The sequence below is a fragment of the Gossypium raimondii genome, chromosome 3 (assembly GCF_025698545.1).
Source record: "Gossypium raimondii isolate GPD5lz chromosome 3, ASM2569854v1, whole genome shotgun sequence".
NCBI lineage: Eukaryota > Viridiplantae > Streptophyta > Magnoliopsida > Malvales > Malvaceae > Gossypium > Gossypium raimondii.
In genome coordinates, this window is record NC_068567.1 from 3,987,128 (window position 1) to 4,009,032 (window position 21,905).

General features: G+C 29.3%; 2 protein-coding genes across 2 annotated transcripts; both read left to right on the forward strand.

Moving 5' to 3' along the window:
* The first annotated feature begins 862 nt into the window (after window positions 1–862).
* Window positions 863–6,722, forward strand: LOC105796636 (uncharacterized). Its single transcript, XM_012626394.2, has 9 exons — window positions 863–1,429; window positions 1,923–1,984; window positions 2,471–2,525; window positions 3,125–3,223; window positions 3,425–3,511; window positions 4,521–4,637; window positions 4,740–4,832; window positions 5,085–5,115; window positions 6,352–6,722. Exons 1-9 carry the CDS (start codon window positions 1,334–1,336, stop codon window positions 6,537–6,539), a joined length of 828 nt encoding a protein of 275 aa, XP_012481848.1. The 5' UTR covers window positions 863–1,333; the 3' UTR covers window positions 6,540–6,722.
* Window positions 6,723–9,631: 2,909 nt separating this feature from the next.
* Window positions 9,632–10,716, forward strand: LOC105796637 (hypothetical protein). The gene has a single exon (XM_012626395.2). It carries the CDS (start codon window positions 9,673–9,675, stop codon window positions 10,177–10,179), a length of 507 nt encoding a protein of 168 aa, XP_012481849.2. The 5' UTR covers window positions 9,632–9,672; the 3' UTR covers window positions 10,180–10,716.
* Window positions 10,717–21,905: the final 11,189 nt, after the last annotated feature.

The window sequence follows — 21,905 nt, forward strand, 5'->3', positions numbered from 1 at the left end:
TTATAAAAATTGCTAGAAAGAATGTCATAGAATTATCAATTGCCAAAATTGTAAGAAACTTCTATGTACAAAATTCTCTCCAACAAACAATTAAAAAAAATTTTGGATAGTTGATTGACTTAAATGAAAATTTTGAATAGTTTAATGATTAAATTATAATTTTTTTTAGTTAAGTGACCAAAACCAGAATTTACCAATAATTTAGTGACTAATCATGTAGTTTACCCTTTTTTGCTTGTCTTTTTCTATGAAGGCTGTTGTTTGGGATCCCTTGATCATGAGAAATTGTTTTATGAATCCTTCTCACCACATCATCCACAGTCTCTTTCTAATTATTTAATGACTTTTCAGTAATATTTTCTATGTCATTGACACATAATTTTGGTAATTCTTTTACCCTGAACCTAAAACCTCGACCCCAACCTCAAACCCAAAACCTTGAACCTTGACCCCTAATCCTGAACCTTAAACTCTAAATCTAAAATCCTAAACCTCAAACCCTTAACATGAATTCTTGAGTTCAAATTTGGGGTTTAGAGTAAAAAAAACCAAAATTATTTACCAATAACACAAAAAAAGTTAAAATATCATTAAATAATTAGAAATAAATCATAGATGATATGGTAAAAAGAGTGCATAAAATAATTTCTTCTTGATGAGCTATGCCGAAGCTTTTAGTGGACTTATTGTATTTGGGCTCCAATAAGGCCCAAAGCTAGCTTTTTTTTTCTTTAATTAATCTGGATTATTGGAAAAATAGTATGCTTAACGGCTAATTAAATAAGAAGATATTTAATAATTAAGATTACAAGGATCCCTAAATTGCTATAAAGAATTTTTGTTCTTCTATCAAATTTAAAACATAAAATAAACCCCCAAAAAAAGTAGCACCGCAAAGACGAAATCGCGGTGGAAATCCTAATTTTGTAGAAAGAAAAATAATTTAATTTCCTCACAATTAGACAAAACAGAGATTAAAAAACGATGCTTCCTACATACTTGCAAAGCCTTATCCATTGATATCATTTTCATCTGTTTTAATCGTTAATACCCAAAAACCCAGAAAAAGAATTGAAATATATAAGCAATCCGACAAAAACCCAGAATTTTTCTGTATTTTTTAAGGTAAAAACCGCGGAAGAAACAGACCAAATACAAGGCAAAAAGGGTCGTGCATTTTTTGTTGTTTCCTGTAACTCTTTTTTTTTTTTTCATTTTTTCAAAAATTTGGCAACTATAGAAGGTTTGAGGGAACTTTCATCGTTGAAACAAAGCGGTGTTCTATACTAACAACGACGACGAAGAGTGCAGGCTTTGGCGTCGTAGGTTGTTAATGGCTTTCACCAGGGGTTCTGCTCTAAGGATCGCTCTTCTTCTTGTTCTTCTCGCTGCTATCGTTTATGCTTGTTTTACCCTCCCCATTGAAGCGGTTTGCTTCTTTTTCTAGCTATTAAATTATTGTTGATTGATGGTGTTTCTTGTTTCTATGGTTATTTTGGCGTTGTTAATCTGGGTCTTTTGTTGTTATTTTGTGACTAATTGTGGAATTTGGGTGTTAATTATAATGATTGAAGATTAGAAATATGGGTTTCTTTTTCCCCAGTTCAATGGATTATCTTGGCGCATTTTGGGAACTGTTTGTGTATGACTTCCTATATATTAACTTTTAGGATATGAGATTAAAAGTGAAAATTTGTACCTAATTGTATATTCCATTGCTGGAATTACTATAAATGCTAAGTTGGTTAATTAAAGGTGAGAGTTTTGATGAGGAATCTGAAATTAAATAGGGTTGTGAATTCATAGCAATTGGATTTCCATTCTCCCCCCACATTCCAAAATTTAAATTTTAGTTATAAATAAGCTTGGTTGTTATTTTGCTACAATCTGTGCATTGTTGAAAACCAAGTTTTTTCTTGCAGATTCTGAAGGATTTCTTGTTATGGGTTGAAAAGGATCTTGGACCTTGGGGTCCACTCGTGCTGTAAGTCACTTGATCCCTACCTAACTATCTTTCGGTTTTCAATTAGCATATGATATTTTGTTTGCTTAGTTCTTTACTATGTAATGCAAATTTCTTTTGTACTAATTGTTGTTATATTTCAATCTATGAAGTCTAATTTAAATTGTTTTTGACACTTTGCCAAACCTGGTCTGAGTTGAAAGTTTGTCATTTGGTTTAATCCAGCGCTCTCTAGTAATATGTTTGTGTACGTCTAAAATGGAACCGGATTGTCTTGTCTATGCGAAACATAAGAACAGTGTAACTGTATGTGTTCTCAGCATTGAATGAATAGAATGCCTCTCAATAATATCAATCTTAGCCTGTTGTTAGGTTCTAGCTCTGAATTTGAAGCTTTGGGATGGATAATTGCCACTTTGATGGCGAATTGAGTAGCTCTAAATGACTTGACTCCAAAGTATTAGAAATTTTTTACATTCCAACTCATTTCTCCTACTTGATTTGCAGGGCTGTTGCTTATATTCCTCTGACAGTCTTGGCTGTTCCAGCTTCAGTGCTTACTGTAAGCTTAAACTCCTGTACTGATGCTTTAACATAGCCAAATTTATTACTGTTTTGTAACATCTTGCAATTTTCTTGTTCATTTTCCATTTTAATTTTATGATTGGCTTTTCCCACTTTGTGGTATATGGAGTAATGATCCTGATTCTTGCAATCCTTCGTAGTGGTGGTCTTATGTCCAGTAGACATGATGTCCAAGGCTCCAAGCAGTGTAAATTATCTTTATGTACTGATTTTGGATGCAGAACACATTAGTAGTTCAAGTCAATTCTTCATGCAACTTATTGTGCATGGCTCTTTCAAACACATTAGTAGTTACTTGTTAATAAACCTGATTTTAGCGATGAGCGTAGCCATCTCTAAGTATCTGAATTTGATAAGCTATCCTTAACTTGACACTTGTTGAAACCTATTCTACCTATTGGAAAATTACGAGAGCACCACTTTTTACTGTATACTTTTGTTTCTCAGTTATTCATCTATGATTGACTTGCATTGTTACTCTGCAATGTATAGTTGTATATTGAAATATCCTTACATACATTAAATGAGAAAGAAATAAGGTTTTAACATTACAAGGTATTGTGTTTTATCCTTCAGCTTGGTGGGGGTTATCTTTTTGGATTGCTTCTGGGCTTCATTTCAGATTCTATTGGTGCAACTGTTGGTGCGGGAGCAGCATTTCTTCTAGGCAGAACAGTATGCTTATTGATTTCTTATGAAACTTTTGGTTTAATGTCTTACTGCTTTATCTTTCATTGAAAAAAACAACGTATTGATGTGTTATATATTATTTTTCACTAATTTTCATATCTTGCTTTATATTACTTTCCTTTTTAATTAGTTTTGGTGTGTCTCATTCAATTTTCATCTTATTAGAATTATGATGTTCTTGTACAGATCGGGAGATCATTGGTTGTAACTAGGTTGAAAGATTATCCTCAGTTCCGGTTAGTAGCAATTGCAATACAGAGATCTGGCTTTAAGGTTTGCATGCTTCGTATTAATTTTTGAAGGATGATTATTGGTTCTTAAGCTGTATATCTATGAGGCCTGTGTTTTAAAACACCATATAACATTTCCTAAATTTTCCTAAATTCTTATCATTTGATGTTATTTGGTGTAAATAACACTTATGCTATGTTTGGTACGAGTATTATTTTTTCCACATGTTTTAGTATATGAGTTAGCAATCAACTAATTCAATTGGTAATATTTAGCCACTCCTATGACTTACTTTTAGCAAAGAGAAGGAAAAAATTCACTTATTTTGAAGAGGTCTTATTTTTATTAGAGTTTTTACTCATCTTTCTAATTCCAAGTTTAAATTTGTACTAACTATTCTTTATTTTATGTCTAACTATTGTAATATATATGTAATAAATAAGCTTGTTTCCTCATGTTGCTACACTAGTAACCAAACGGAGCATTAATGTATTGGCATGAGTTCATGAATGTGAAGGTATCATTACTTACTGAAAAATGCTATTAGCCACATGGTGGAATAACCAAATTTTGTTTACTGATACCTATCACATTGTTATATTAAAAAGTTTCTGCATGGTTTTTCTTTTCTATATGGCTCTGAGTTTTGATAAGATATTATGCATATTTGCTAATCCTAATTTGACATTGTTGAAATGTAATGTTTAATGTGTCCCTGGGGGAAAAATAGTTCTCTTATAAAGCATTGGCATCTATCACATGCTACATTCAAGTGTTTTTGTTCATTCAATTCTTTCTATATGATTTGAATTATGGATAATGTCCTATGTATGTTTGGTAATCCTAATTCGAAGTTCCTCTAGTCTGGTGACATTTATATTTTCGCGGATGATTTCTGTGACAACACTTTTTTATTAAGTTTTATTGAGAAGACAAATGATTAACATTACAATTCCCTAAGTAGGCAGTGCAGCTATTTGGATTGACTATTTTATTTGCTGCTCAAAAATCTCTTTCGTGGACTTCTTAACTCACTTCTCTAAGTGGACAGATTATTTTGCTGCTTCGACTTGCACCCTTGCTCCCTTTCAGCATGTTGAATTATCTGTTGTCGGTGACTCCTGTCTCATTAGGAGAATACTTGCTGGCCTCCTGGTTAGGGATGGTGGTATTGAACTATATAACCTTCCTAACATTCTTCCCAATAGTTTCTGTTTATGGTGGTTTTGTTATACTTGGGATTTAACATCGAGATTTGTGTTTCTTACAGCCAATAACCCTTGCTTTAGTTTATGTCGGAACAACACTTAAGGATCTTTCTGATGTGACACATGGATGGAATGAGTTTTCAACTGCTCGTTGGGTAAGTCATATTATTCTTTCTATACTGTCTTTATATTTAGAATGATAATGACTGAGGTATGTTTTAGGCCTGGAAAATGTATTTCGAGTTACTTCTCTGTAGGATTCTTTCCTATGACAGGCGCCAAAATAAACCTCAGTACATTTTGTGTTTATATTTGGCAGTCCCAATTAGGACAAGAAAGATACACTTCGCTTGCTTCATGTCATTTATGTCTTGAATTCTTATCCATGTTTTACTTTATGAATGCAGGCATTTCTCATATTGGGCCTTGTTGTGTCTGGTAAGTTGCTGTCATTTTGTGAATGCATGCATTAGAGGATGCAAGTTGTGTGATAAAACAGGAGTCATGTAACATTCATGATTGTTTTTGAAATCCGTGGATTAGTTGGAAGCCTATTCATTAGAGGTATCAATGGGCCAGGTTGAGCCAGCCGAACTTTTGGTAATCCTTTGTCCAAGCCTATTTCGGTGGGACTCAAACCGGCCTGAATAGCCCATATAAACTAATCTGGACAATAAAATATTAAAAATATTTTATGTTAATGTTTATATATGGTTTCATAAGGTAAAAGTACCAAGGAGGCCCCTGTACTAGGAGTTAGATTGCATTTTGCCCCCTTTACTCAAAAAACAGGCAAATTAGTCTTTACACGTTAGATCAAAGAGCAAACTGGTCCTTTTTATTAAAAATTTCATCTATTTCTACTACTAAAATTGGCAGGGCTGACAAAATAATGAGACAATTACACATGATATGCCATATGTACCTTATGTTGATGTACAAAGACCAATTTTAAACAGTAAAAATGGATGAAACTTTTAACAAAAGGACTAGTTTGTTCGTTGATCTAACGTATTTTATCTATTTTTTTAGTAGATGGGGCAAAATGCAATCAAACTCTTAGTACAAAGGCCTCCATGGTGCTTTTCCAATTTTATAATTAAGTATAAATAAAAATATTGTTTTTCTTTTATCAAAATAGTTTTTGACCTGGTCTGATGTGAATGACCTGACCTTGTCCACGGCTCTGCTTGGGCAGGTCGGGCCTATTGGGCCAGGCAGGTATACCGACTTTTGGATAGGTCTACTATTTAGTATTCCCAAACGTAACACTTACAGACTCCACTCAATATGTTTACTTGCCTATTGGGGTGCAAACACAGTTCAATTATTACAACCTTGACGGTGAAGCCATTCATGCAATAAAACTCATAATATCACCTTGAGCACAAGAGCTACATCGCTAATTGCTTTGTCTTTTTCTATTTTATTAGATAGATATAATGTTTTTGACTTTTAAGTAGAGTTGGGTTTAACCTAATAATTTAGGGATTAAAATATAATGTCATGTCCTCGGCGTAATCAAATGGGGCAAACAATTAAAGGGACTAGATTGGTACCTTATGTGATTATATTATATGGTAGTTGAAGGAAACACTTCATTATTGAATTATAATCCTTGTTTTATGATTTGACACCATTTTGACATTTGTATTATTGATTTTACATATGCAGTGGTTCTAATGATTTGTGTGACTAAAGTCGCGAAAACAGCACTGGACAAAGCATTGGCTGAAAGCGAGGACGTAGATAGCACCGTAGGATCATCACCGGAATTGCCGGTTGATAGTGAAGCACCAGTGGATCTTCAGCAGCCTCTTATAATAAAGGTAGAATCTGGTGACAACAGTACTCATGAATAGTGAAAACTGAAATCAGCTGTAAATATATGACATAATCAGTGCTAGCATGTCATTTGGTGCTTTGTTGCATATGTGTTTTGTGTATAGATAGAGCCTTATTGACAAGGTTAGATCTCCCATAGAAATAGCTGATTTGCATATAAACAAAGTGATTGAAAATTAATGAAATAATTGTTTTTTTTACACCCTTTCTTGCGGGGCACGTTATGCTTTGAGATAAACCGAGTTCTTAGAATCTTATCATGACATTAAGTAGGCAATGAATGAATGATGATGTGGGTCACATTTTGCTTGTGGACCTTCTGAATTGTCCTAAGATTTGAATCTTTCGTTGATGGAGGGTTTTTTTTTTCCCCTGAGAGTTTTTGTTATCCAATAGTTGCATTCGAGTAAATCCGAAATCAAGACTCAAATTTAAAATTTCATTTAAGAGGCATCGAGCTTCTTACCATTCAACTGAAATGTCAAAAGTTGAAGGGTATATGATAAAACAATTTCTATAAAGCAAGCTTTTTCCTTATAAAATCGGTACAAAAAGATAAGAATTTGATTTTGGAATAATATTTGATTCACCGTCAATCAGTGAATAATAAATGAAATATTAATTATTAAATAAAACAAAAAATATGAAGACTTTATAAATAAATAATAATAATTTTATTTGAACTTAATTAAATATTAATTAATTATAACTATTATAAGTATATAAATTTTGAGTTTAAATTTTAGAATTCAGGGTTTTAATATTTATTTATAATTATTTAATTATATTTAAATTAAATTGTTAATATTTATTTTAAGTTTATTTATTTTATTGGATGATGAGGTATATTTTTTTACTAATGGTGCATTAAATTCATATATTAATTAAACATTATCTTCTTATTTTTATTTATTAATAACAGCTAATAATTTGATTAAATAGTAGTGGGTATAGACATTCCACTTTTAATCAAAACATAAAATAGACTCGATCAACTCGAATCTGAACACAATTAAATTCGATTTAATCATAAAAATATTAATTACTTAAATCCACCTAATTTAAACTCAAAAACAATTCGAACTAAAAATAACATAAAATCCTAAATTATTCAAATAAAAAACTACGTAAACTCGAAACAAACCAAAATATCTTAAACCAAATCTAACCCGACTTGAAACTAGCATGACATGCCCCCATCAACATGCTCAGATTGGTGAGTGATTACCGCGTTTCATGATTGAAAGCAAGGATGTCAAAGACATCCCCAAGAATGCTCAAACCCTCACTTTGGAGACATTATCCACATTTATCCAAATCTAGATGGTCCAAAGTTTACCACTTTTTCTTTTCTCTATTGTACAGTTCCCTACACTTTACTGAACTTTGGTTGGGGGTTGAACTGATATTCAGGAAAAAAAGAAAAACCCATAATAAAAGATGAAGCAACATCATATCTACCTTCATCATCATATTGGGTGTCATTAAATTTCTTTTGTTTCACCTTCCCAACAAACAAAGGGAGAAAAAAAATGGGTATTTGTTGGAATGCTATAAGGTCTTTTCACTTGTGATTCTTTTTTACTTACCCCATTGTCCTACTTTTGTTGAATTTTGGGGGTGCTAAGGGACCCCTCCAATAATCAGATTAGTTGTTTTAGTCAAAAGGCATAAAATTTATTTTTTAGATGGATTCAAGCAAATGTGTTAAATTCGAATGCGTGTTAGGTGAAAGCATTTAAGAGATTCTTGTATTATAGGGATTATATCAAATTATTTCCTCTATTATTAAATGGGTCAATTTAGTTATAATCACAGTTTGAATATATTTAATTCTTTTTAATAGTATAAGGACTAAATTGATCAATTTAATAATAGAGAGGCTAATTTAATCCAGGCCTTATAATACAAAAACCTCTTAAGTACTTAAGAAGATTGTATTCTTATACAGATATACAAATATATGTCTAACATAGTTAGACTTTTTAATTGAGCAAGCCAAATTGGTTTTGTGTGAGTCAATTTGGGTTAGATCAATTTGAATTTGGGTAAATTCATATTTAAGTCATTTCAAGTTAGAGTTATTCTGGGTTTATACATTTTTATTAGAGTACTATGAGTTCGAATCATTTCAAGTTTAGGGTAACTTTGGGTTAGGGTCATTTTGGGTTGTACATTTTGGTTCGAGTAATATGAGTCCAAATCATTTTAGATTCTTAGTAACTTCGTGTGTCCAGGTCATTTCGGGTTACTTCTTTAGGTCCTTTTGGGTTCAAATGATTTTGAGATTGGGTCGATTCGGGTTTAAGTTAGACAAATTCAAGTTGTTAGATTTTTAATCTATAAGAGTTCATTACATCAAACATCCCTAGTCTAAATTAGCCCTCAAACTTAAAAACATTATACATGAATCCTCAAACTATTAATGTTATATCAATTAAGTCATTTTATTAATTTAACTATTAAATAACATGACAAATCTTATGTAACTACCGTTTGTCGTAACTTTTAATAGTAAAAACTAAAATTAAGTAAAGTTGAAAAAGGAAGTGAATAATAAACCTCTAAAATATTCATTTTAAAAAATATTTGACATATCACTTAATAATTAAATTAATTATTTTAATAATAAAAAATCTAATTAATATAACTTCGACAATTTTAAAATGTAATTAAAATGATTTAAAATTTAGCACTACTTTAAAATAATAATCAATTTGAATCTAAATCTAATTAATTTAGTGAAGTTTCATACTAGATTTTTTTAATAATCTTATTATAGATTTTGATCATATTTATTCTTTTTAAGTTAATGTCTAAAACTACCCATAATCTCTCTTTCAACTCATAAATAAAAAAATAATATGTTTCATCACGCTCGAATCCGTATTCTCTTATGTTAAGAATAATACTCATACCAATCGAGCCGCTTAAAATACGACTCAAAAACATAAAAATAAGATAAGATAGCTTAAAACAAGGGCAAAGAATAATGTAGACTTGGAAAATCATAATCCGTGGGGTCACAAACCAATAATCACAGCCATTGATGAAAGAGAACAAAAAATGTTCATCCATGGAGTCTCCTTTATATATAATATTTCACCATACACAAAAAAGTTTGTCCAACACACTCATTTCACACCAGAAATGAACGTAGTTTCCAAATCCCAAAAGACCAAACTCTTAGATTCATTCAAAAGAAAAATGCCAACCTTAAGCATTTTCCCTTTCGGCGGCTGCTTCGACGGGTGCCGAGACCACACCCAACCTTCGGGACTCGGCACCAGGGTCTGGAACCACAGCGACCGAGCTGTGGAGCTTCAAGTGCGGGTAGGATCGATCCTCAAAAAGGTTCACACCTTGAAACCAGGGTGCTCCAAGAGGCTGAAATGTAAGAGCATATACAAGGCGTACATGCCCGGGTTGAGCGACGGCAATGGTGGTGGAGGGATGAAGAGCTTGCTTTATTACTACGACCAAACATGTCACCCATACATATGGGTCAACGACACGGCGGCTGATAGTTCGAGGATGGTTAAGCAGCAGTACATTAGCCTTGAAGATCTCAGGGATTGTTCTGAGATTAGGATTTTCAGAGATCATCAACGGGGTTGCATTTCGGTTCGTAAGAAACCGAGGCCTGGTTTTTGTTAAATTTGCTTGTTAGCTCCTCCATTTTTAATTTTTTTGGGGTTTTATTCATGATTTAGTCCCTAAAATACACTCATTTTCTTACTTTGGTACCCAAAGTTTTGACTTTATTCATGATTTGGCTTTGAATTATACTCGTTTTCTCGTTTCGATACATAAACTTTTTTTCTCAGCCACTTTTATTTCTGGGTGAACTGAGACGAAAATAATAGTTTAATTATGATCAAAATGAAAAAACAAGTATAATCAAAAGTTAAATTATGAATTAAGCTTAAATTGTCGAATTTTTATTTCGATTTGAGAAAAAAAAATGGAACTTTGTTATTTAAGTAAGAGAGTGATGCACACATCAAGGGATTAATGTTTGTTTTTCACTCATTTATTTTTCTTCTTCCTTGTATATCTTCATCATGACTTTTTCCCTGTCTTTTATTTTGTGCATTTGAGGAAAAACAATTTCCCTTTTGAAACATGTATGCCAAGAAGATGCTATTGTATTTTGTTTTTCTTTTTTTATAATTTTATTATCAGTTCTAATTACATCTGTTCTTTTTGACACAGTGTTTATAACTATTTATATCTCCTCTCTAACCTATAAATGGAAGCATAATGCGTTTCAGCACACTCAAACTCACGTTTTTCTGTATTGATAACAATGCTCATATTAATTGAATTAAAACTCAATCGATAAGATGCTATTATTTTTAAAAGAAAATTATATATATATGCATGTATGTGTGTGTTTATTTGTTTCAATGATCTCAGTTAGAAGTTGTGTAACCCAAATTCTTGTTAAAAAAATACAATTGGTCAAATAGGCTGTTTTTTTTTTCAAGATTAAGGGAAATAGACCAATTTTGGAGAGAGTGTATGAAAGTGTATCCAGCTGACGCTCTTTCTAATGACATGTCAAGAAAAGCACGTCCAACTAGACACGTTTTCTTTGGAATTTTCATAAAACACTTCCGACTGGGCATGCTTTCCCTAACATGTTAATAGAAAGTTCGTCCAGCTGGACACGCTTTCACATTCCCTCTCTAAAATCAATCTATTTCCCTAAATCTTGAAAAAAATTATATTTAACCCATTAATAAATCAACACATTTAACTGCAAAAATGATGCAACTTGAGAAAAAAAAAATCTAGAAAACGAAGAGTAAAATGATTGACTAGATTTGATAGCTTAGCAAATAAGTTAAGCACATTAGTTATGATGTATCTTTCCCATGCCCCACCATTTTTTTAAGCTTATTTTGATCTTAAAAGTTAATGCACTTTTCGTAATTTTTTATATGATTAATATTTTAATAATTATTTGGTGAGTAACAATAACAAGATAAAGCCCGAACAATCAACGTGACTCGAATCCAGGTCACACCTGAGACGACGAACACCTTTGACCATCAGGCCATCACATGGGTTTAATATTTTAATAATTTAATCATTATATTTTATATTTCATTCATATAAATCACTCGTGATAAATTAAATGGAAATTAAAAATATTTTAACTATTTATTACATAAAAAATTTCAACCATTCAATATTGACATGATAGAAATATCAAATTAATTGAAAATTTACATGCATGAAAAACAATATAAATTGTACAAAAATTATAAAAGTACGTGAAATTACTATATATATATATGGTAAAAATCTTATATCAAGAAAGTAAAAACATTATGAATATTGTAAATACGGATGTTTTAAAAATCTTTAGTTTTGAGATTCTCAAACTTTTATAAAAATTTATTATTCATTTTTTTATTTTCTTTATTTTTAATATTTTAGCTTTTAAAGTTACGCGACAATTTTTAATTTTCATTTTAAATTATATCGTATAACATTTGAAAAGTCATTAATGATCAAATTAATAATTTTAATAATAGAGAAACTTATTAATATAATTATGATAATTTAAAATGTAATTAAAATGTTAATAATTTGAAGAGGAAAGTAACTTATAATATAAAAAGAAACTGGATTCATTGCAATTTATTGAAATGTCATATGACAAACCTTAAACTTTCATAATGAAAAGAAAATATAAAAAATAACCTTTGAAGTAGCTTAAAATTTTAATTTATTTACATTAAAATTTTCAAATAACTTTGTTAAATACTTCTAAATAAATTTATAATAATATTCAATAAATTAATTTTGAGAGTATATGAGTAACTATAATTAAAATTAATCATTATAAAGTATAATATATCGATAATGAAAATACTTCTTGACTTAAACTTGAATAAATTTAGATTGGATCGACATAAATCTAAAATAAATCTAACTGAATTTACATATAATTTATGTATGATAAAAGTTAAATGAGTACTCAAAATTCCAAAACTTTCTCGAAACTTTCAAAATTCCAAAACTTAATTACCATGGTTGATTTTTTAAATAATTTATTCGAGATTTGATTTTATTTTATTTTAGTGATCAATAATTTAATTACAAATTAGAAATTCTATCACGCAGTATACATGTGAAATTTACTTATTTAGAATATAGGTATGTATTTAAAATAAAGGCAACAAATAATAAATGCAATATATACGGAATTAAGAAGGAAAAATAGTTTAAATTAGTAGTAAAAAGAAATTAAATAGATAAATACATCAAATTAACAATAATAAGTGCACTCCAATTGTTTATTATAGTATTATCATTTTTCTATATCAAGTCAAAATTTTATTTAAATGATAGTACATACATGATACACGATGTGGGTGGGAGAAAACATTTTATGTAAAAATTTAGTCAATATTTATTATTGGTGTGGTGGTAAAGAACTTGAACATGTGTTTAATCATTGGATATGTTAATTTTAGTTTTTTATTTATTTAAAAATTATATAAAAGTATGAAAACACATCGTCAAAATAATAATAGTCATCATTTAATAGAAAAGGAAATTAATCTTTTCCCAACTAAACTAGTACTCGATTAATTCAAGACCGAAATGATTCAGAATTTTTAAAATCTAAATTGATCCGACCATAAATCAATTTGATCTTTTTTACAAATAATACACATTCAAATAATTATTGTCGAACTAATCATTACAAACCACGTTCAATTATTATAAAAATAAATCTAAATTTAGACTATAATAAAATTTGGATTAAAATTTCATACATTTAAAATTTTAAAATTTTCAAAACCTCAACTTATTCCACTTATATTTTTTTATTTATTTATTAAGTAGATGGAGTGATGGTTAAGGTTGAAAATAAAATAAAATAAAATTAGAGAGGTAATGATGCATGAACATGAAGAATGATTTGGGAGATAGTATTGATGGCAAGTTGTTAGGGATAATAATTGAGTTTCTTAATTAATATGCATTAATGGGCAACCAAATGTGTTTGCTTTTTTCTTTTGTATTTCAATTATTTTGGTTCCCTATTCAAGTGTGGGTTAGAGAATAATTATGGGTTAACTTTTAGTTATGGGTTGCCGATTGTGTCATAGTTTAATTAATATGGGTATTGTCATTAACATAGGAGGATGTGAGTTCAAATGCGTTGAAGTGCATCATCCTCTTATTTACGGGTTAGGGATAGAGGTGTGCAAATTTCGGATAAAATTGAATTAATCGATCGATTAACCGAATTAATTCGGTCGGGGGTCGATTAATAATTTTTTGGAAGTTCGGTTAACGGTTAATTCGGTTCGAAATCGGTCGGTTAACCGAATTTAATAAATAATATTATAATATATAAGCATTCGGTCGGTTCAGTTAATTTTTTGGAAATATAAATTAATCAGTCGGTTAATTTTTTATATATTTTATACTTGTTTTAACCAAAAATAAAAAAACATATAAATTTCGGTTAATTCAGTTAACCGATCGAATTAACCGAAAAAGTTTGGTTCGGTTAATTTTTTTGAAAAAAAATCGGTTCAGTTAACGGTTAAGGGTTAAAAAGGGTCGGTTAATGGTAGTTCGGGTCGGTTAACCGATTGAACACCCCTAGTTAGGGAAAGGTTATGGGTAATTTTAGGCATTGTGTTAAAAAAAGTAGATATAATCAGAATGAGTAGGGGTGAGCATTCGATCGAATCGAATCGAATCGAATCGAAAATTTTCGAGTTAATCGAGTTTTCGAATCTCATTTTATCATCCTAACTTTATTTGAAGTTTTCTCGAATCGAGTCGAGTGAGATGGAATTCGAATCGAATCGAATCGAATATATTTGTTCGAGTTAAATTTTAAAAAATAATTTTGGGTCCTTGTAACCATTGTCACCCATCGTAATAAAATTTGTCCACCTTAATCAATTTTTTATTAACTTTCATCACCTCATAATTTATTTATTAATTTTTATATCTTGGTTAGCTTATTTGTTTGCTTAGTTGTTTCGATTATCTTGGATTCTTGTCACTATGTATTTTGGAATTAAAATATATTAAATATAAAAATATGATTTTTAATAAAATTTATTTTAAAAATAAAATTTGAAATTGATACCAATATAAAATTTTAACACGAATATTTTATGGCATAATTAAGATTTCAATTTTAATATAAATATTCAATATGACTAAACAATTCAATAATATAAATAATATAAAATGTGAAATTTAATTTAATAATATAAATAGTATATATAAATAAAATTATTACTATTTATGTTTAGTGATTTTTTGGATAATTTTGATTTTTATTTGAGAGTAAAGGGTGAGAAGTAAAAGTTTAGGGGGAAAATAAAAAGTTTTGGGGAATAAAAGTTTGAGGAAAGTAAATAGGGGAGTAAAATTTTGGAGGAAAATATTAAAAAAATTGGAGGGGGAGGGTTTGGGGTAGATGGGAGGTGGGATGGGAAGAGAATAAAAGTTTTAGGGAAAAGTGGGAGGAGTAAAAATTTTGGGGGAAAATAAAAAGTTTTGAGGGTTTTTGAGAGTAAAATTTTGAAAAAAAAATGAATGGAAGAGTAAAATTTTGGTGGGAAATGAATTTTGGGTAGATTGGGGGGTTGGGAGGGGAGGGGAGTAAAAGTTTTGGGGGAAAAGTGGGAAGGAGTAAAAGTTTTGAGGGAAAAGTAAAAAAGTTTGGGAGTTTAGGGTAAAACTGTAAAATATTATAGTTTGATATTCGAATTATTCGAATTATTCGAGTTATTCGAATTCGAAAACTCAACTCGATTCGAACTCGAAATTCGAAAAAAAAATTCGAGTTGATTCGAATAACTCGATTCGTTTAACTCGAAATTCGAATTCTTTTTCGATTTTTTCGAGTCGAATCGAATTTTGCTCACCCCTAAGAACGAGATTATGCCATTTAATATTGTTTTTTATAAATAAACTCATATTTATTTGAAGTATTGTTCTTTAGGCAGTTGGCTAGTCCCTCAATAACCAAAGGTATTGTCCCCTGATGGGAGGGTTTTGTCTCTCATTGCTGAAAGCCAATATACCTTAAAAGGTTGCCTAGTAAGCTTGATTCATAGAGTCGAAAGTGTCTCGGTTGGTGGATATGCAAAGCTCAAGGATGAGTATGAAAGCCTCTTAAGGTAGTCCAACCGATCAACGGAGGCCCTTAATATGCATGACCAAAGAATTTAGTCATTGTATTGCATATCAACGTACGATTAATACATACGAATAACTATAACTAGAATCAATCATTTCAAAAGCATCAAACAAAATAAATTTAAACACAACTAAAATATATCGGGACTTAAACCAAAATAAATAAACTTGGAGAGAACTTAAAAACATTATAATTTATTTATTTTTCAATAAATAATAGTAATTTTTTTATTAAAAAATATTGACTCATATATGAAAACCCTTGACCATTGAAACACCCCCCTATTGTGTTATTTTTTTGGCCCACACCTATTGTGTGAAGCCCATTCATTAAAATGAAATTTTAAACCCTGATTCGACCCATAAAGAAATTAGGACCAATTTACTCAGTCAAACCTAAATCAGATCAATTTAAACTCACACATTAATTTAATAACATGTTTATGTTGTTAATATTTTATATATTTTAGTTATTTTTTAATCTTTTGTTTGATTAATATAGTTTTTACCCGCGTTTCGTGTTGGGTTAATTCTTTTATTTTTAGTTAAATTATAGAATAAAAATATTAAAGTTACAATAAATTCAAAATTCGTATGCTCTTCGTATATATGGAATTTAGTTCATTTACTTTTCAAAATTTTTTAAAATTTATTTTCAAATTGTTGAGAAATATTTATTTTAATATTTTTAGTGTATTTGATATATTGTATTTTTTTAATTTTTTGTATATAAATATAATAATATAAACAAATTTTAATATAAGTGGGCAGTGTTGCACTCGGGTTTTAGTATTTTTATCCGGGCTAAGCTTGGGTAAAATTTTAGGCCCAATTTTTAGGCCGAGCTTGAGCCTAGAAAACAAGCTTAAATTCTATTGAGGCTAAACCTGGCCTATGATCACCTCTAGTTGTTAACCGTATTTTTCTATTTTTGGTTCTTAATTTTTTTTTTATCTATTTTGACTAATTTTCTTTTAATTTTCCGACTTGGTTTACCATGTTACTAAGATCAATGGGAAGCAAAAAGGTTGGTTTGGTAAAATTTCCCTTTTCATAGTTTAATATAGTTATAAAGGTCATTTGATTTTGATAGATTTTGGGGAAAAAAAGTTTACTTTTAATTATTTTGACTTTGTATAAAAAAATATTTATAATTAACGTTGTTTTTTAAAAAATTACCGTTTTATTTTATTTATTCATTGTCTCAAATTTATACATATTTAAATATAATTTTAAATTTCGATTGAGTTTTAACTTGATTGGCATGTGCACTATTGTCAATGTAAGAGGATGTGGGTTTGAGCGCGCTGAAGCATATTATCATCCTATTAATGGGTTGGAATGGGTTATGGATAGTTTTAAACATCGTGTCAAAATAAATAAATAAATTATCACCCTGGGAAGCAAAATCCATAATAATTGTATCTAAGGGATAAATCCCAAAATTATACATGAACTTTGATTTAATTTGTAATTTGATACATAAACTTTAATTTGATGCAATTATACATATGAAACTTTGATTGTGTTTCAAATGTATACATGAAATTTTATTTTTGATTCAATCATGCACGTTTAAAGAAATAAATGCATCGATTTATTTTTATATTAGATAAATATAATTATATGTATGTAATATAAAAACATAAAATGATGTTATATCAATAATTTTGTTAATAATTTATGAAAAATTGATCAAATCAAAATTTCATGTATAAAATTACACAAAATCAAAGAACATGTATAAAATTACGCATTAGACTAAAGTTCATATATAGATTTGAGATTTATCCCTAATACCTAACAAACTAAACTTTTTTTTTTTTTTTGTGAATGAGAAGAGGAAGGCGAAGCTTTAACTGCAATGCGATTAGCGCAACTTGAATCTAGGTCACACCTAAAGTGGTGAACGCTCTAATCATTAAGCCAACACACGGGTTGAACAAACTGAACTTTTTATGCTTGCATTTAAAATATTATTATAGTGTTTTTATATGTTTAATTTTAATTAATTAATTACTATATTAAGATCCATAAATGATTATACCTAACATCATGCTTTTATATATAAAAGATAGTAACAAAACCTAATATAAGTATATATTAATGATAAAAAAAGTAAACTTTTCTTTATCAATAAAATAAAATAAAATTGTCATTATCCCATGAAACTTACTAGCAAACCATGCCTAATACAAATACACAGTTAATAATTAAATTTAAAATAAAAAATATCTTATTTTGACTAAATATTTGGATAAATTTTTTATAATGATAATCCTAATTTTATACTAATTAGCAATTATTTAATTTTCCATAATATGGAAATCAAAATCAATGAAGACTTTATGTAAACAAATTCAATGAAGACTTGCAAATGCATTTTTTTAAAGCAAGATGCATGGTTAATATTATTAAAATTTTCCAATCAAAATCTAGTTTATCACACCATCATTTTTTTAGTCATGTGGCTATCAGTCGAGTATTTTTTATTATTTCATAACGTCGCACCACTAATTTTAATAATGTTAACAGTTGAATTTAAATTTTTTAAATGTAAAAGATAGAGAAACTAAATTCTTAAAAATAGAAGTATATAGACTAAATCTCAAAGTCACACAAATAATACAACAACTTAAAAGCATATTTTAATAATTTTATGATGCGAGTCTCAAGGCCCAGTTTTAGACCGATGAATGCGATGGACTCACACTATCTCAATGCCCAACAATAATGTCAAAGATTGAGCAAATCAAATCAAGATTCGATCAAATACAGGATTCGTCGATGACGAATCTTTTCGAGGAAATGGGGAATGATACATGCACGGATGGGGTGGAATTTATTAAATTCCATTCACTGAAGCTACCAATTTTCAAGCTTAGAAAATCAACAGACTTGCGACAACTTTTTAGATAGGATCTTGACATTTCTGAATTGAAATGTCTACATGGCGTCTGAAGGAATACCTATCATTTTTTTTTACCAATTAAATCTCAAAATTTTCAACCAAGCTACTTAAAAGTAAGGAGAGCAATGAAAGAGATTGGGGAATGATTTGGTTAAATTTATTTTTCATGTTTTAGTTAGAAAGGCCATTTTCATTAATTATACCATTAACCTCTATTTTGTTGTATAAAATATAAATGAATTATAATAGACGACGTTTTAAAAAAATTCCCATTTTCATACTTTCATACCTTAAGATTTTGACTTAATCTAGGAAAGAATCCTATATTATATAATATTTAATTATTATTTTAAATTATCACTTTCGTATGTGTGAAATCTATAATATGTGCCATGCCAATAATAAAAAATTACAAAATACTCATTCAATTATTCTTTTTTAGTTATTAATTATTAAATGCGTTTGGAAGTAGCGCCATACTTATTACATTCCGTAAACCTCTCCCAATGCGTTTGGGAGCAGGGCTATACTTATTACCTTCCGTAAGCCTCCTCATGCATCTGGGATAGAGGTGCTCATGGGCTGGGCGGCCCGCCCAAAATATGAGAAGGTTTAGGTAAAAATATAGGCCCGAAATATGAGTTTGGGCAAAAAACGAGGCCTGTTTAGAAAATGGGCCGGGCCTCGGGCAACACTTTTTTGGTCCGGGCCTGGCCTAGCCCAAATTTTTTATTTTTAAAATATTTTTTTTATTTTTTAAAAATTTTTTGGTGTTTATTTAAAAAATGGGACGTGCTCGGGCTTATGAATTTTTTTTCCAGGCCTAGGACACAGGGCAACAATTTTTTGGGCCCGCCCGAACCCGGCCAGTCCCAGCCCATGAGCACCTCTAGTCTGGGAGTAGTCTATTATATTACTTTCGTAAGTCTCCTTTATGATTAGACAGAGTTATTAGTAAGTTTGTTAATTATTAGTAATTATTATTAATTCTTTTTACTTTTATTTATTTTTTTTATAAAATATTATTCAAATATTCGGTTTTGAAGAAAAAAGATATCTGTAAATTTATGTTGTAATATAATTTATTCCAATTCAATGGTTGAAATCATTTTGGATTTCATGTTTCTCGTTATAACTGTCATTGTAAAATGTATATTTTTAGTCTTATTTATTAGCATATATTTAAAAATGGAAAAGTAATTTTCTTAAAGCTACTCAATTTGCCGTATTCCAAAAGCTACTTAGAAAAATTATATAAAAATTTATGATAATGATTGATTACTCAAAATTGGTTGATTTTTAAAATAATTTATATTTAATTAAACGTCAGGATGGAATCGAATAAAAAATTTTAAGTTAATCGAATTTTCAATTTTAATTTATCAATGGATTTGAAATTTTCTCGAATTGAATAGAATATTATTATTCGAGTTAAATTAAAAAAAATAAATATCGAATAAAAAAGCTCGATGAACTGATGAAGAAGAAGAATGGAGGAAGGGATTTTGATTTAAGGGGGGGGGTTTGAATGAATTGATGAAGAAGAAGAACGGAGGGTTTGAATGGATGGACGATTGAGCTTGAAGGGTTTGATTTGGGGGAAATTGGGAAAATGGCGAGGGTGGTTGGTTGGGGCAGACGGGCTTTGAGGGAAAAATGATGGGGCAAAGTAAAAGGGTTTGGGTTTGGGAAATATAAATTTAAAATTTAAAATAATATAATTTGTATTCAATTTATTAGGATTATTTGAGTTATTCAAATTTAAAATTTTAACTTGAGTCGAGCTCAAAATTCAAAAAAAATCTAGTTACTTTGATTAACTCAATTCGAATAATTCGAAAATTAAACTTTTTTTTTGATTTTTTTCGAGTTGAATCGAATTTTACTCACCCTATATTTAATAGTGAAAAATCTTGCCGATTAAGTCTTAGTTCGATTAGCATGACATTATCGTCAATGTAAGAGGATGTAGATTCGAGTGTGCTAAAGCGACTTATCCTCATATTTATGGGTCGAAGAAAGGTTATGGGTAATTCTAAACATTATGCCAAAAAGAACATATATGATTAAAACTTATAATGAGATTTATTAATTGAATTTGATAACTTTTTACATCTTAATTTTTAAATATTTTTTATCCATTTTAGTTATAAATTTATTAGTTTTTTTTTTCTAATTGGTCCATAAATTTGGTTTTCGTTAAGATATGACGACGTGATACTTCGAGATTGTGCCAAATAGCTTTATATAAATTTTTAGATAATGATGTGACATAATCGTAAAGTATGACATCATAACAATATAATGAAATCCAAGTTCGGAGATCAATTTAAGACAAATTATCAGATTCTGAGACTAATGTGGACCAACAAAAAAATTTTAGGGACCAAATTAAAACAAAAGTTACCAACTTTATTCCTTATATTATTTATTAATTATTCTTAACCACTTTTGGGGAAACCTAAGGTTAAGTTACCAAAGAAAAGGATAATAATAGAACAATGGCTGCTAATGAAAACAAAGTATATGTCACCTAAAAAGTAAACCATGTGTGAGAACCATTAAAAAAAAGCATGTATAAAAGGCAATATATACTTTTTTTATAGCTTCAGCCTTGTATGTATAAAAAGTATGGGTTAATTGCACTAAACGCCCTTGAACTATGACTTATTATAAATTGGTCCTTAAACTTTAACTTATTCTAATTACATATTTAAATTATTGAAATTATGTCAATTTAGTCCTTCTGTCTCTAAAATCGTTAATTTAACTATTAAATGACAGGTCGAATTTTATGTGATACAAATTAAAAAATTAATATTGTAAAATGGATGTTTTAACAAACTTTTACAGAAACTTTATCATTGAATTTTTTTTCGACGTAAGATGTGATGTGCTATTTAACGATTTTAGTAACAAAAAGACCTAATTGGTATAACAGTGAATGTTTGGGATATAATTAATCTTTTTAAAAATTTAGAGACCAATTGAAAAAGAGAGTAATAATTTATGGTGTAATTATCTGTAAAAGAATAAACATTGGTACTATTTCTTCGTTAGAAAGAATTCCACAAGTAGACCAATAAACATTGACCCACACTGTGCTCGCATCAGTCCTTTAGTTATCTATAATTAAGAGAGAAATCCTCGGGTTATGGTTTGATTCTAAATTAGTTCATAAAATTTTAAAACATTCTGATTTAGTCCTTGTTTTAGTCTTTTCTTTGACCTAGGTATTAGCTTGGGTATTAAAAATTACTAGAGAATATTTGAAAAA

Bases quoted from the DNA above. Each gene is read 5' to 3' on its own strand.
- LOC105796637 (XM_012626395.2), top strand. From the start codon at position 9,673: ATGAACGTAGTTTCCAAATCCCAAAAGACCAAACTCTTAGATTCATTC.
- LOC105796636 (XM_012626394.2), top strand. From the start codon at position 1,334: ATGGCTTTCACCAGGGGTTCTGCTCTAAGGATCGCTCTTCTTCTTGTT. The intron at 1,985-2,470 runs GTAAGTCACTTG...CTTGATTTGCAG, and splicing joins CCTTGGGGTCCACTCGTGCT to GGCTGTTGCTTATATTCCTC. The intron at 4,833-5,084 runs GTAAGTCATATT...TTATGAATGCAG, and splicing joins AGTTTTCAACTGCTCGTTGG to GCATTTCTCATATTGGGCCT.